Source organism: Fistularia commersonii, chromosome 9 (assembly GCF_037954325.1).
Source record: "Fistularia commersonii isolate RoL2024-O1a breed Wild chromosome 9, RoL_Fcom_v1.0, whole genome shotgun sequence".
NCBI lineage: Eukaryota > Metazoa > Chordata > Actinopteri > Syngnathiformes > Fistulariidae > Fistularia > Fistularia commersonii.
Genome location: NC_141292.1, coordinates 2351277 through 2363648, shown reverse-complemented (window position 1 = coordinate 2363648; position 12372 = coordinate 2351277). Strand labels below are relative to the sequence as shown.

At 38.5% G+C, this 12372-nt stretch overlaps 1 protein-coding gene across 4 annotated transcripts in view; it reads left to right on the top strand.

Moving 5' to 3' along the window:
- The window catches only part of col27a1a (collagen, type XXVII, alpha 1a), an 86712-nt gene that overhangs the window by 71435 nt on the left and 2905 nt on the right, over positions 1-12372 (top strand). Inside the window, exons 35-60 of one of the 4 annotated variants that reach the window (XM_086151882.1) lie at positions 81-134; positions 222-275; positions 371-478; positions 1294-1347; positions 1936-2043; positions 2219-2272; positions 2374-2427; positions 3405-3461; positions 3565-3618; positions 3689-3742; positions 4740-4793; positions 4945-4998; positions 5112-5219; positions 6108-6215; positions 6294-6401; positions 6490-6543; positions 7191-7253; positions 8571-8624; positions 8703-8738; positions 8837-8854; positions 8939-8974; positions 9056-9082; positions 10173-10223; positions 10400-10568; positions 10647-10756; positions 10841-11062. In XM_086151882.1, coding sequence (XP_086008008.1) covers positions 81-134; positions 222-275; positions 371-478; positions 1294-1347; positions 1936-2043; positions 2219-2272; positions 2374-2427; positions 3405-3461; positions 3565-3618; positions 3689-3742; positions 4740-4793; positions 4945-4998; positions 5112-5219; positions 6108-6215; positions 6294-6401; positions 6490-6543; positions 7191-7253; positions 8571-8624; positions 8703-8738; positions 8837-8854; positions 8939-8974; positions 9056-9082; positions 10173-10223; positions 10400-10568; positions 10647-10756; positions 10841-11062 — 1923 coding nt within the window. Of the gene's footprint in view, positions 1-80; positions 135-221; positions 276-370; positions 479-1293; positions 1348-1935; positions 2044-2218; positions 2273-2373; positions 2428-3404; positions 3462-3564; positions 3619-3688; positions 3743-4739; positions 4794-4944; positions 4999-5111; positions 5220-6107; positions 6402-6489; positions 6544-7190; positions 7254-8570; positions 8625-8702; positions 8739-8836; positions 8855-8938; positions 9083-10172; positions 10224-10399; positions 10569-10646; positions 10757-10840; positions 11063-12372 lie in introns of all 4 variants that reach the window. The other 3 variants (XM_086151880.1, XM_086151881.1, XM_086151879.1) reach the window with 3 other exon arrangements.

Here is a 12372-nt window from a genome sequence, read left to right as displayed (position 1 = left end):
CATATAATGTGCAGGTATGTAGCGACCCCTCACCCCTAACTTTCTTTTAACCGTCCTCTTTTGCCGTCTATGGCTGCCAGGGAGCCGTCGGACCAGAAGGGAACATCGGCGAACAGGGACTCATCGGACCGCGGGTACGTTCGGCGACGTTAACCATCGCTTTTCCCACCCGAAGGGGTCGCGGGTGATCTCGTTCGCCTCATTCAAGCATTTGTGTGCAGGGAGAGCCGGGCCTCGAGGGAGAAGCTGGTCCAGCTGGTCCTGATGGAGCTAAGGTGAGATGGTTCCTCCTACTTTCCTCCCGCGACGCCAGCAGTACGTCATAATTCGGTCCGAGTCTTGAGTCTCGGTCCGTGATTTTTGTATCCAGGGTGAAAAAGGCGACATGGGTCAAGAGGGCGACACCGGAGAAAAAGGTGAAATGGGTCTAAAGGGAAAGGAAGGCCCACCTGGAAGTCCTGGACTCACTGGTGTCAGAGTAAGAGCTCCCTTAACTCCCTTAAGATACCAATTTTTTTGAGATACCAACTGATTTCAACAAATTTTATCCTTTAAATATGGGAAAAAAAATGCATGGTCCGAATACGAGGGTGAAAAAAATTTGAGAAAAGTGCAAAATGTGCAGTATTTATAGATAAATGCAGTATCAAAGAAAGAATTTTCTTCTTTTTTTTTACAGCTAGTGCAAGTAGATATTTATGTGCAGATCATGGAAAAATAGGTAGTGATTAGTTTGATTAGTAGATTACTTGTAAAGCATCTTTGACTACCATGAAAAGCGCTATACAAATCCTATGTATTATTATTATTATTATTATTATTATTATTATTATTATTATTATTTATGACCGACAGATGGCAAAAATACGGACAGAACGATAAATATAGATGTCTTATACAGTAACTACAGAAGGGATAATAAAGAGATATGAACAATTATAAAGAAAATACAGAATTTTACAGAATATCCAAATATGAATAGTAATAAATAAATAAATGAAATAATAAATAAAACCAGATGAGCATCTGCCCTTACATTATTAATATCCTTCTTTTTCAGGGTTTTTCTATATTAATATCCGTATTTTGTGATTTTTGGAGGGGGGGGTTGAACTAAAATTTATATAAGATACCAAAAAAATCAACATACAAACTTACTTCTGGAACAAATTAAATTTGTATATTAAGGGACTACTGTACTTGCATTTTTAAAGAATTCTTGTTGAAATCGTCTTTTCGTGACAACTGAATTTCTTGACTTCGTCGTTTCTCCATTTGGTTTCCCTTCTTTAGGGTCCTGAAGGGAAACCTGGCAAAATAGGCGAAAGAGGCAAACAAGGCTCAAAGGTATTTGTGCTTGTGATACAGTAAATCCTTGCTTTTCACGGGGGTTACGTTCCAAAAAGAACCCGTGATAGGCAAAATCCATGAAGTAGAAACCTTTATTTTTTTTTTACAATTATTATTTTTTCTTCCTTCTTTATGGAACTTACGGAATATTCATTGATTCCATAATGCCGACTTACAGCCGCATAGCTTTTACCTTCCCTTAGCATGTCCAGAAGTTTAACTTTATCTGCGATAGATAGCATCTTCCGCTGCCTTTTGGGCCCTTTTGTCGCTCCAGAGCGTTTTGTCAACATTATGGGTTTTAGAGAAACTCGAAATTGCAAGAGAATTTGCATGTATGTAATGTAAATTCGGCAAGCTGTTTTACGTACGTGTACATATTAAACTGCAACGTTATTGACGCACAGGTAGAGAAGAAGCGGAGTGACTTTTTCAGCCAATCAGAATGCAGAACACAATGCACGATGCAAATCTGTGTAGTAAACCGCGTCATAGCGAGGGATCACTGTACTTCGAAACCAACAGCGGACGAAGACGACGAAGGGAATTCGGACGTTCTTTAACGTGGACTTTGTGCGTTTTTAGGGCGCCAAAGGTCACCAGGGTCATCTAGGGGAGACCGGACCGGTAGGGAAGACGGGTCCACCGGGCTTCGTTGGGCCAAAGGGCGCCAGAGGAACCATCGGACACGTGGTAAAGTTGATAACCAAATAATGCATTTCCCAATTTAGCGTTGTTTGGATACTCTTAAAAATGTGTGCCACTTTTGGAAACCTAGACTCTTTCTATTGCTTAAAGCATACATGTCACATAATAAGCTTCAACACAAATAAGCGTGACTGAAGAGGAAGGTCTTCTGTTTTTCCAGGGAGCTCCTGGAAGGATGGGTCAGCAGGGTGAACCTGGCCTTCTGGGTTATGAGGTATCGATATAAATGGACGTAAATTGAACAAATCTCCCATTCAGTCCTTTTCACGTTCTGGTCACGTCACAAAACACGATTTATGGTGTTCATCTCTGCAGGGCCATCAGGGACCGCAGGGCCCCATGGGGCGTCCAGGACCAAAAGGTGAAAAGGTACACCTGGTTTGCTTTTATGGAAAAAGAAAAGCGATCTTTATTATTTGTGAACCTTTTATTTAAATGACTCATCAAAAGGGGGACATTTTTCAAATCCTCTGTAGAAATTCAATCCAAAAAAAGACAAACTAGTAAATAATAGCTCCCGTTTCCTGTTCTGCAAAAATAAAAACCAGATCTCGTTCCTTGCAAATTATAATGCCAACGAATTTCTCCCTGAGATACTGGTGTACTTTTAACAAAGTCCCTCTAAATCACAGCTTTCACGTCATAAAAACACCCGGGATTGATTATAAAGCAAGAAAATGAGCTCTCTATTCTGTATTTAATTTTCATTTTTCTATTTGTTGTACTTTATTAACATTTAACCCATCGTGGATGAACCATGAGCAGTTCGGACAACAACACTTTAACACACTCGGACAGACCTGGGCCCGCCAAACTATTTTCTTTTAAATATTTTAATAGGTATTTTCAATCAATATTGAATATAGAAACTCTTTAATTTTTTTCCTTTTTTTAATTTTGTGTGAATGATGACATATAAAATAATGTTGGTACATTGATGTGATCATTAATGATTTTAAAGTTGAAATTAAATGCCAAAAAATAAAAATATTTAAATTGCTAATTTTCATTTTATTCAATTTACATGATACCTAGTTGGCCCTCACATAACAGTACTTAATTATTTATAATTATTAATTGATTAATTAATTTTGAATGGAAAATTAATTAATTTAGACAAAATAATGAATTTAGAAAAATTAATTAATTAAGAAATGTGGCCTGTCAGCCAAAAATAATTGCCCGCCCCAGGGAACGTTTTTTTTTTTTTTTTTTTTTTTTTTCTAATGTTTACACATCGAGCACTGTCATATATTTATTTGTCAGTGGAAAAACCTGTGTCTTTTTTTTTTTTTTTTAAAGAAATGCTAATTTTTCTTCTCTGATTCCTGTTTTCTTTATTCCAGGGTGAACAAGGGGATGATGGGAAAATAGAGGGTCCTCCAGGTCCTCTTGGTGACATAGTAAGTCACGCCTGATTTAATTCTAAAATTTTTCAACTTTCTTTACTACAGCTGCAGAAATCGATCGCACTCCATGACATTTAAATATTTCCTAAATCACCAGGGTCCTCCGGGTGACAGAGGGGAGAGAGGGGAACCCGGAGACCCAGGATACAAGGTGAGTGCTGCTGCTGTGCTTGACCTGAAAATCCACCTCAGCGTTTTAATGTTTTGTAACTCTTTCCCAGGGTCAGGTTGGCTTGGATGGAGAAAGAGGAAGACCCGGAGCCCTCGGCCTGCCTGTGAGTGCAGTTTGTCATTCTTCTTCTTTTTCCTTCGGGCTTTTCCCTTCAGGGGTCAATCAACCTTCTCCATCTAGCCCTATTCTCTGTATCCTCCTCTCTCACACCAACTAACTTCACACCACTACGTCCACACATCTTCTCTTTGGTCTTCCTCGAGACCTCCTGCCTGGAAGCTCCACCTTCAGCAACCTTCTATCCAGATCTTCACCGTGATTTGGACATGAGAAGTGTGTTCATGTCGAAACCATCTAAGCCATCACTTTGTCCCGGTCATACATGTCCTGCACCTCTATGACAAATTCATCTTTTTCTTCTGGCTTTTTCCTTCAGGGGTCTCCACAGCGAATCAACCTTCTCTATCAAACTCTGTTCACTCTTTCCTCCTCTCTCACACCAACTAACTTCATATCCTCTCTCACTACATCCATAAATCTTCTCTTTGGTCTTCCTCTAGACCTCCAATTCCAGCCTACCATAATATACATAATATATCTACCAATATATTCACTTTCCCTCCTCTGTCCTCCTCTGACTCAACCATCTCTTCTCTCCAAAACATCCAATGTGTGCTGTCTGATGGACTCCTTCCTGATCCTCTCCATCCTGGTCACTCCCAAAGAGAACCTCAGCATCTTTGTCTCTGCAACCACCAGCTCTGCCTCCTGTCACTGTTTCTAGAGCATTCAGCATTTCTGGTCTCACCTCTGTCTTGTCCACCTTTCCTTTCATTCTGGCCCCTAATCTTGTATCTCTTCGTATCCCTGAACCGTCTCTTCACCTCTTTTCCACACTCTCCATTACTCTGGACTGTTGACCTACTTGAACTCCTCCACCTTGTTGATCTCCACTCCCTACAGCATACCTCCCCCTGTTCCCTGCTCTCACTAAAGATCACAATGTCATCTGCAAACATCATGATCTATGGAGATTCCTGTCTAACCTCAACTGTCAGTTCGTCTTTATATTCTCTTACTAATATAACCCGCAATTTCAGGGACACCCTGGACCTCGAGGGGTACAAGGACCCAAAGGGGCCAAAGGAGATCAAGTAAGAATACCGTTCCTCAAAAACGAACTGCTCTCTCAAATCATGCATGTTAAACCCTTGGATAGTTAGTTGTGGATGAAGGGGATCCGAGTAAATGAACAAAATCATTCTGTAATATTTCGGAAATCTTTCTTTTTTTTAAACTCAAAAGGGTCCACAAGGCAAAAAGGGTCAAACAGGACAAAAAGGTACCAGAGGGTCCGAGGTGAGTCTGTCCTCTACCTTCAATTCTCGAGATTCTCAGCCTCTTACATGAAGGCACCATAGAATTAGATAGATATTGCGCTCGTAGTAGAAAGCGTGTCCTCTTCTTCATAGGGGTCTGGTGGTGGCCCCGGTCCCAGAGGGGTGGTGGGCCGAGAGGGTCTGGAGGGAGCGCCCGGGACCGATGGCATCACAGGGAAGGATGGCAGTAAAGGCATGCCGGTGAGGAAAATGTTCAAACATTGAATTATATTGATAAGAAGCCTTTAGTTCTGCATACATTTATGTTGGATCTGCCAATCAAACATCATCTGAGCGACATTATTTTCTTGCATGTGCTGATAGTTAGCAGGTTTGTCCAGACGACAAGGTTAAAAGACAGCTTATAAATGTTTTCAGTTCAATTTTTTTGTCTGCTAATGCTATCTATAGTTCTAAATTACTGTTTTTTGGGGGAGTTTTTTGCCATGAAGTGAAGAAATGAGAAAACAAACAAAAAAAAACAACAACAATCTACCTTATCCTTTTCATCTATGAACCTGGTCTTGTTACAAAAAAATATATTTAACAGTAATTTAAGATAAGATAAGATAAGATAAGATAAGATAAGATAAGATAAGATAAGATAAGATAAGAAATGTTTTTGATTCCCGTTGGGGAAATTCTTTTTTACAACAGTTATAGTATCAATAATTATGAACATATATATTAATAGAGACAATTAGAAGATTGCAAAAAAGATCCTGAATTGAATAAATAGGACAACAGCAACATCAAGGATAAGAATGGAAAACAGAATGGATAAAAAAATGAAAAAAAAAAAAAAAATAGCAAGGATAAAAATTGGCAACAACAAAGATAAGAACATAAACAGTGACACTCACGATGACAAAAATAAATAAAAACAAACTAGATGCAAATGAGCTTAGACCAACAAGGATAAAGATCGACAGCACATTTTTTTTAATAACTTATTATAATTATTCCAAGGTTTATGAGCTTCTAAAAAAACAGATGGTTAAGATGATTAAGATGATCTTTGCAGATGTTAAGATATAAAATGTATAAAAAGCTAGTTTCCCTTATCTATCTTTGTAAATGCGTCTTCAGGGAGAACACGGTGACGACGGAGAGGCCGGTCTCCCTGGAAAAGTTGGTTCGCGTGGTAAAACAGGTGTTCCTGGACTACCAGGAGAGCAAGGCGCCATCGGACCAAAAGTAAGACCGGATCAGAGCGCGGGCTTGGAACTGCAAGGAAAGAAAAAAAATCATTTGACCTTTTGTTGGTCCGTCCAGGGTGAGCAGGGTCTCCGAGGCCAGAACGGACCTTCTGGGAAGCGAGGCTTTCGAGGTGGAATGGGGCTTCCGGGTCAGCAAGGAGACCGCGGGCCTAAAGGGCAACCTGTGAGCCTTGTCAACACTTCTAACAACGTTATTGACGTGCACAGCGCGACGGATATCTTCGGTATTTCTTGACTGTCGACTTTTTCAGGGCGACACCGGCGAACCCGGTTTTCCAGGAATTCTTGGCGTGTTCGGTCCAAAGGTACGTTTCGTCTCATGCATATATTTGTGTAAATCTTTTTAAAGGTGACAGATATTTTCCAAAAATGCAACCTGTGTAGCTTTTCAGTTGGATTTCAGGTGTCGCTCAGTCACGCCAACGCCCGGTCCCGACTTAAATCCACAATGTCAAATGAGATGGCGTCCGCTGATGTCCAACTCTTTGAAATCATTAAGAAAGCTTGATTTGAACGTCCGTTCAACCAAAAGTGTTCTCTAAAGATACGATTTAGAAAGAGCCTGGCGAAATGCCTCTTTTCCCCTCCCCGTGACCTCTTGGTCTTGCACCTTTCTGGAACATTCCCACAATCACCAAATCTTTTTGGTTTTGTTTGTTTTTTTAAACACTAACCCTACTGTTACGGGACAAAAGGCCCAATTTTGTACCCAGGTGTGATTCCCAAAGCACATTCCCAATATGTGAAATATCTCGTTCACTCAAATCGACTGAAATACTAACCGGCTGCAAATAAGGTGAAGTGATACAGGAATATCAGAGGGGCTTAGGTTTTATGATGGTATTAAATGATGATCTGGAATTAGACATTTTGAAAACCCTGTTTTTTTTGCACTCTGCTGGTATTTAATGTGCGATGAGTCTATTCAAATACTCCGAATTACTGTTTTCAGGGGCCGCCAGGCGACTTTGGGCCAAAAGGCATCAGAGGACCAAAAGGCCCACAGGGGGCAATGGTAAGATAAGATATTACCAGTATGACAGGTCCACTTAGGCGCTTCAAAAATGTATATTATAATTTGATATTAATTTTATTAATTTTTATTAATTTTTAATATATGTGTATATATATATATGTTTAGTATAAATTAATATTCCAATGTTCATCTTTTATGAAAATCTGAAAATCTGTTTGTTTTCTTTTACCAAATATCTTTATTGAATTGTTAATATTTACAAATTAACCCAGTCTTCAACTGCTGCTGGAACAAAACATAGAAGGGAAATATTCACTTCTTTTTTTTTCAAAAATGATTTAATATTAATTTAATATATTTTTTAATATACATACATATATATATGTATGTATATATATATATATATGTATATATATATATGTGTGTTTAATTTAAGTTAATATTCCAGTGCTCATCTTTCATGGATTTTGAAGGGGGAAATTACCAAAAAAAAAAATAGAAAAAAAATATATTAGTATTATCTTAAAAAATTACAAATTATTATTTAAAAAATTACAAATTATTATTTAAAAAAAATTACAAATTGGAAAAAAAGAGTCTCTAATTCTTGCTCCTGCATTTGAAAATCTGTTTGTTTTCTCTTACCAAATATCTTTATTGAATTGTTAATATTTACAAATGAAACCAGTCTTCAACTGCTGTAGGAACAAAACATGGAAGGGAAATATTCACTTTTTTTTTCAAAAATGATTCAATATTAATTTAATGTATTTTTCAATATACATATATATATATATATATATATATATATATATATATATATGTTTAATTTAAGTTAATATTCCAGTGCTCATCTTTCATGGATTTTGAAGGGGGAAATTACAAACAAAAAAAAAAAGAAAAATAATATATTAGTATTATTTTTAAAAATTACAAATTATTATTGAAAAAATTACAAATTGGAAAAAAAGAATCTCTCATTTTTTTGTACCTGCATCTTAAAATCTGTTTTCTTTTACCAAATATCTTTATTGAATTGTTAATAATTACAAATGAACCCAGTCTTCAACTGCTATTGGAACAAAACATAGAAGGGAAATATTCACTTTTTTTTCAAAAAAATATTGCTTGAATGAAAACACGAGAGCAATAATACTATTCTCTAGATTAAAGGTAGGAAAAAAATGGGCTCGGAACAACAGCTCTATGGTTTTTCAAAGAATTTCATAAAATGTGCGCAAGTATGGACACGGCCTTCGGACGCCGGACAATCCAAAGGCGCTGGTTCATTTTGTCTGGGGTGAAGAGTTTCGTAAAACCTTTTTCAAATCGTCCGCTTCATCTTTTCTCCACCAGGGCAGAGGAGGAGTCATGGGTCCGGTAGGGCTGGTCGGTCCGAATGGAAGCGCGGTACGTTTTACATCCATGCTTTTACGTTTATATTGCCGTGGAATTTGCAGCGAACTGACCCGCCTCCTCTGTTTGCAGGGTCCGAGAGGAGAGAAGGGCAACCGTGGAGAGACCGTGAGTCGTTTCTCCATTTCTACACCTCGTCAACCGGAAACTGTTTGTTTTTACGAACCGTATCGAGACTAAAATCTGTTTTTTCTTTCTTCGAATAGGGATTTCAAGGACCGAGGGTACGTTTGCGTCGATTTATCTCGATCGTATTTTTCGATGGAACGTTGAAATGAGACCTCGATTCTTTTTTTTTGTCTTATCAGGGAGCTCCTGGACCCCGTGGAGCCCCTGGTCCTCCAGTAGGTTCTCCATTCATATGTCATTATTCAGATAACAATACGCTCTGTTTTTTTAATTTTTATTTCTTTTTTCCTGTTCAGGGTCCACCACGTGTTCCGGCTTCATTTGTAAGTTATGATATTTAAGAATCAGAGAAACTTTATTTGTCTCGGAAGGGCGCTGAGAACCTGGAGAAGATAAAGTCAACTTTATTGTCAATACTGCCAGACGTTCACATATACAGAATATTTAAATAGCGTTATTCTAAGATCCACGGTGCAAAAGCACATAAAATTACAAATAATTTGTCACAGGCAATGACGAGTTATGCTGAGGTAGATATGGTTCAGGTGCATTTTTCAAAATTTGTTTTAAATGTGACAGAAGATGCAGTTGCAAAAAAAAAAAAAAAAAAAAAAAGTAACATGTATAAAATTACAGCTCAAAAAAATAAAGGGAACACGTGAACATCACAATGTAACTCCAAGTCAATCACACTTCGTGAAATCAAGTGTGTTTTTCTATTTTCCACGGGTTCATACATTTGATTTCCATCGATCATTTTTGTGTGATTTGTTTGTCAAAACATTCAACTATGTTAAGAACAAAGTATTTAATAAGAATATTTCATTCGCTCAGATCTAGTATTGATTATTTTAGCGTTCCCTTTATTTTTTTGAGCAGTGTATTGTTACCTTCTTAAGTCATTTATTCAAGTTTTTCAGAAGTCTCAAAAAATTGATCCGTACATTGAATGACGAGTTGATTGAGGCAAAAAAAAAAAAAATGTTAAAAAAAATGACCCAAACAATTATTTTAAGAAAGTGACGATAAAATATATAGATATACTGCTCAAAAACAAAAAAAAAATGCAACTCCAAGTCTTTAATTTTGAGTGTGACCTCCATGGGTTCATACATTTGTTCATACATTCCATTCATCATTTTTTGTGTGATTTTGCGTGATTATATAAAGGACAAAGTATTTAATAAGAATATTCATTCAGATCTAGGATTTTCAGTGTTATTTTAGCGTTTTCTTTTGTTTTTTTGAGCAGTGTATATAAAATAAAAATAAATGTGTAGAATCGAGGTAAAATAAACAATAATGTGAAATTAAGGTTGAAAAATAGTGATCTGTGTAAATGTATAAAAGGATGACGTCGTTTATTTCTCTGCAAGAAATGGTGGATGACGAGTTTTTCTTGTTACGCTTTAGAAAGAAGACGGTCTTTTGTTTATGGATTCACACGTCACACTCAGGACTGAGGTTTGTGCACAATTTATACGCTTTTTTTTTTTATTTTTTACAAGCAGGAGTCAAACATGTTACGTTCTTTAGATTTCCTTTTTTTTTTTTAGCTCTTCTTTTCCTCTCAGCTGCTCCTGCAGCCACTCATCTGCCTTCCACCGTAACTTCATGTCCTCTTTGCGCTCCATCGGCAGAACAAGCCAGTCATGGACCTTCCCATGCTTGACCAGGGCGCAGAGATCTTCAAGACCCTCCACTACCTCAGTAGCCTGATCCAGAGCCTGAAGAACCCACTGGGAACTCGAGAAAACCCTGCCCGCATATGCAGGGACCTGCACAGCTGTGAACACAAGTTGAATGACGGTACGTATGTGTGTGTGTGTGTGTGTTGTCATTTATGTCATTTATGAGTACTTATCTGGAACGTGTTGTCATCTCCAGGCACTTATTGGATTGACCCCAACCTGGGATGCTTGTCAGATACGATTGAGGTCTCCTGCAACTTTACAGGAGGCGGTCAGACTTGCCTGAAACCGATAACCGTGTCCAAGGTATTGGAGGCGCAATCGGAGCCGGCGATGCCGTCGATCCCGCAAACGTGATAACCGCCGTCTCTTTTTGGACTTTTCGTGCAGCCGGCGATCACTGTTGGTCGCGTGCAGATGAACTTCTTGCACCTGCTGAGCTCGGAGGCGGTGCAGCACGTCATCGTCCATTGCCTGAACGTCTCAATTTGGAGGTCAGGTGAGGATCAGGAGGCGAGCCCGGATGACGCTGTGCGATTCAAGGCCTGGACTGGGGAGGTGTTTGAGTCGGGAGGAGAGCTTGAACCCGAAGTCTTGGAGGACTCCTGCTGGGTAGGATTTATGTCCGCTCTCTGGTTAACGTCATTATTAGCTCGCTGTCGAAAAAGTGATAAGGGTACTCGGATAGCAGCCCAAAAAACACAGCCTTTTTTTGGAGGAAATATAAATACTGATATATATTTAATTTATAGAAAGTTACCAGACGAATAGCAGATTTTTGCTGCACGAGAAAATAGATAGATATGATAGATATGAATATGTATAATCACTAATATTTATCAGGGCTTTCAAATCATACAAATCAAATCAAATCTGTTTTCAAAACTGCTTTTCTGACCTCGTTTAATTTTCAGCTGCATTCTAAGGTTGTTGTTATTGTTGTTGTTGTTGTTGTTGTTGTCAGGTTCATTTCAACGCTCCGAAACAACCCACCCCTCAATAACAGCAAAAACAACATTTTTACAAAGATCCGTTACATCGTAGAGATAATTTGTGTAGCTAGAAATCCTGTTGCTGCAAGAAACAAACCCTGAGTGGACTAGTGCAATATTATTAAGAAAATAGAAACATTTTACTGGCCAAAAATTTGGATTATTTGTATTCAAAAAGAATCTACTGACTCCGTCGTATAGATTATCTGTCCGCTTCAGCTCCATCAAGATGTCCTGTTCTATCAAAGTTAATGCTGAACATCGGGCCTGCCCTGTCGTATTTCCGTCTTGAAAACTGTTTCCACAATAAATCTGCAACCACGTCAATTTCTTCTCTTCCTTCATGGGTTGACAAATCAGCTGTTATATCAACACAATTATAGCTGTGTTCAGCTCGCTGCAGGTGAAGCTTGCTAGCTCTAGTTAGTACACTCTTACAATCCAATCAAAGAGGGTATGATATGCTGACGTTACCGTACCCTTCTAGAAGCAACACCTTGAAGGCCTTCTAGAAGGCCTGCTAGAAGTGCACAACTCTACTTCTACTGCTGCGACACACATAAACAAGCAACAATGATACCCTCATAAAATTGCAGAAGGCCTTCTAGAAGGCCTTGGTGTCACAACTCAAAATCTGACTGGTTGAAGCAACAGTTTCATCGACACTCTTTGCGAATCTGATTCTACAGGCCTCAAAGCAGATTTCTTCTACTTTGACCTTGCCTGGCAACAAATAAAGGCTAACATGCGATTGGTTAAATGCTTTAATATGAAAATACATGTCTATGGTGAATATATTGGTAGACAGATGCTGGAATCGGAGCTGCCAGGCAGGAGGTCTTGAGAGAAGATTTACGGACGTAGTGAGAGAAGATATGAAGGTAGCTCGTGTGAGAGAGGAGGATGCAGAGAATAGGGTGAGATGAAGAA